At 35.4% G+C, this 1835-nt stretch overlaps 1 protein-coding gene across 1 annotated transcript; it reads left to right on the forward strand.

The window, feature by feature from the left end:
• Positions 1-218: 218 nt before the first annotated feature.
• Positions 219-1740, forward strand: LOAG_15192 (aminomethyltransferase; the record flags this gene model as incomplete). The annotated part of the gene is made up of 5 exons (XM_003150684.2): positions 219-243; positions 337-624; positions 784-910; positions 1219-1313; positions 1529-1740. The coding sequence occupies 5 exons, from the start codon at positions 219-221 to the stop codon at positions 1732-1734; spliced, it is 741 nt and encodes a 246-aa protein (XP_003150732.1). The 3' UTR covers positions 1735-1740.
• Positions 1741-1835: the final 95 nt, after the last annotated feature.

The following is a 1835-nucleotide window of genomic DNA, read 5'->3' on the forward strand; positions in this document are numbered from 1 at the left end:
CATAGTGTATATAACAATGTATATAACATAGTGTATATAACAAAATATATATATAACAATTTTTACAATTGTTATATACATAGTGTTGTATGCGTCTTTGCAAAGTCACGTGATTATACGTGCAGAGTATTAGGTAAAATCATCTTTGTGTAAGATTTCTACTGCAATCAGCGGTACCAGTAGTTGTTTAATGAGGAATTGTAGAGAACAGTCTTGATATGCTAAGGATCGTTCCGCAAGTCGGTATGTTACGGAGTATTAAGTGAAAAACTTAAACTTGTGTTTGGCTTTGCAAGTGTGAAATAAATTGATGAAAGTAATAATTTAGGCGTTTAGCAGATGGCCGTGCACAGTATGCTTTGCTACTCAACAGCCGTGGCCGTATTGTGGAAGATTTGATTTTGTATCGACAAGCAGGTGAAATTTTAATTGAAAGTGATCGAAATAACCAATCGAAATTGCGGAAATTGTTTGAAATGTTCAAAGTGCACAAAGATGTGACAATCGAAGAAGAAACAGAAAGCTGTGTTTATCATACTGACAGCATAACGAATGATATTCCTGGCATTCAAGATCCACGAGTGCCATCCTTTGGTAAACGTATTCTTAGCAAAATTCTGCCAGGTAATAACACTTTATAAATATTCCGTTAAAAAGTCTTTTTCTTTCCATAAATTTAATGCAATGTTTCAGTTTTTGTTGATGAGGATGGAATTACAAACATTTAAAATACATTATTATTAGAGAAGCAATTACTAGTGTTTATTAGTTTTTAGCTTCCAGATGATCAAACAGTAGACGAGCATGCATACCGAGAAAGACGTTTTAATTTTGGTATACCAGAAGGACCGAGTGAATTAGCTGGTGAACTTCCACTATTCATGAATGCCGATATTATGAATGGCGTAAGGTCTGTAATAATGTAATTTTGATTCTTCTCAACATGTCCTTTGTGTCCTTTATTCAACGACCTTACTTCCATTAAAAGGTATGCATATAGATATAGGTATTTTGCAAATGTTTTCTAAGTATGAAACACTGTTCTGCTTTTATTCCTTACTCACTCTTACATTCTTTCGTTAGATTTCATCCTTACCTTGTCTTATCGTCTGAACTTAGTAAGATTAGTATCTTTAAGGCTGGTATCACTTTGTTCAAGTTTTTTTTCTTTTTTAAATATCCTCATTATTGTAGTACTGATAATTTTATATATTTCAGTGCTAATAAAGGATGTTACTTAGGACAGGAATTGACAGCCCGTGCGTTAAACGCACCAGAAATACGGAAGCGCCTTTTGCCTTTCACATGCAGAGGTGAGCAGTCGATTTTTTCTTTGACCATATATTCATCGCATCATGATTTACAAATTTTGTGAACTTAAACAGACTTCCGCAGTCGTTTTTTAATGTTATGATGACAACATTAAAAATTCCCAGTTGATTCCGTGACCAACCTCATTCTTCTTGCTCTTCGCTTTCTCATCTCTTTCTCCATTAACACTTTCAAATTATTTTTAAATCTTGTTCAGGTATGGTTACTGGCTCATTAGTTAACAGCGAAGGACGGCGTGCTGGAAAGGTGATCGCGTGCACCGGGAAGAAAGGTCTGGCTTTGGTTCCTATTTCACGGAATACTTCACCAACGCATTTTCAGTCGATGAATGAAGATATTGAAATCTTCCTACCTCCTTGGTGGCCGGCTGACCCTTTCAGTGTTTCATCCCGGTCATTATGAAAACCCGAAAATAATGTCCTGACCCCAATTCGTCGCTTCGTGCATATATTATAGGTATAGGAATACTAATATCTCTTAGCTACATAATACCTCGTTCAAAT

Source organism: Loa loa, assembly GCF_000183805.2.
Source record: "Loa loa unplaced genomic scaffold supercont3.1613, whole genome shotgun sequence".
In the NCBI taxonomy this organism is placed as follows: Eukaryota; Metazoa; Nematoda; class Chromadorea; order Rhabditida; family Onchocercidae; genus Loa; species Loa loa.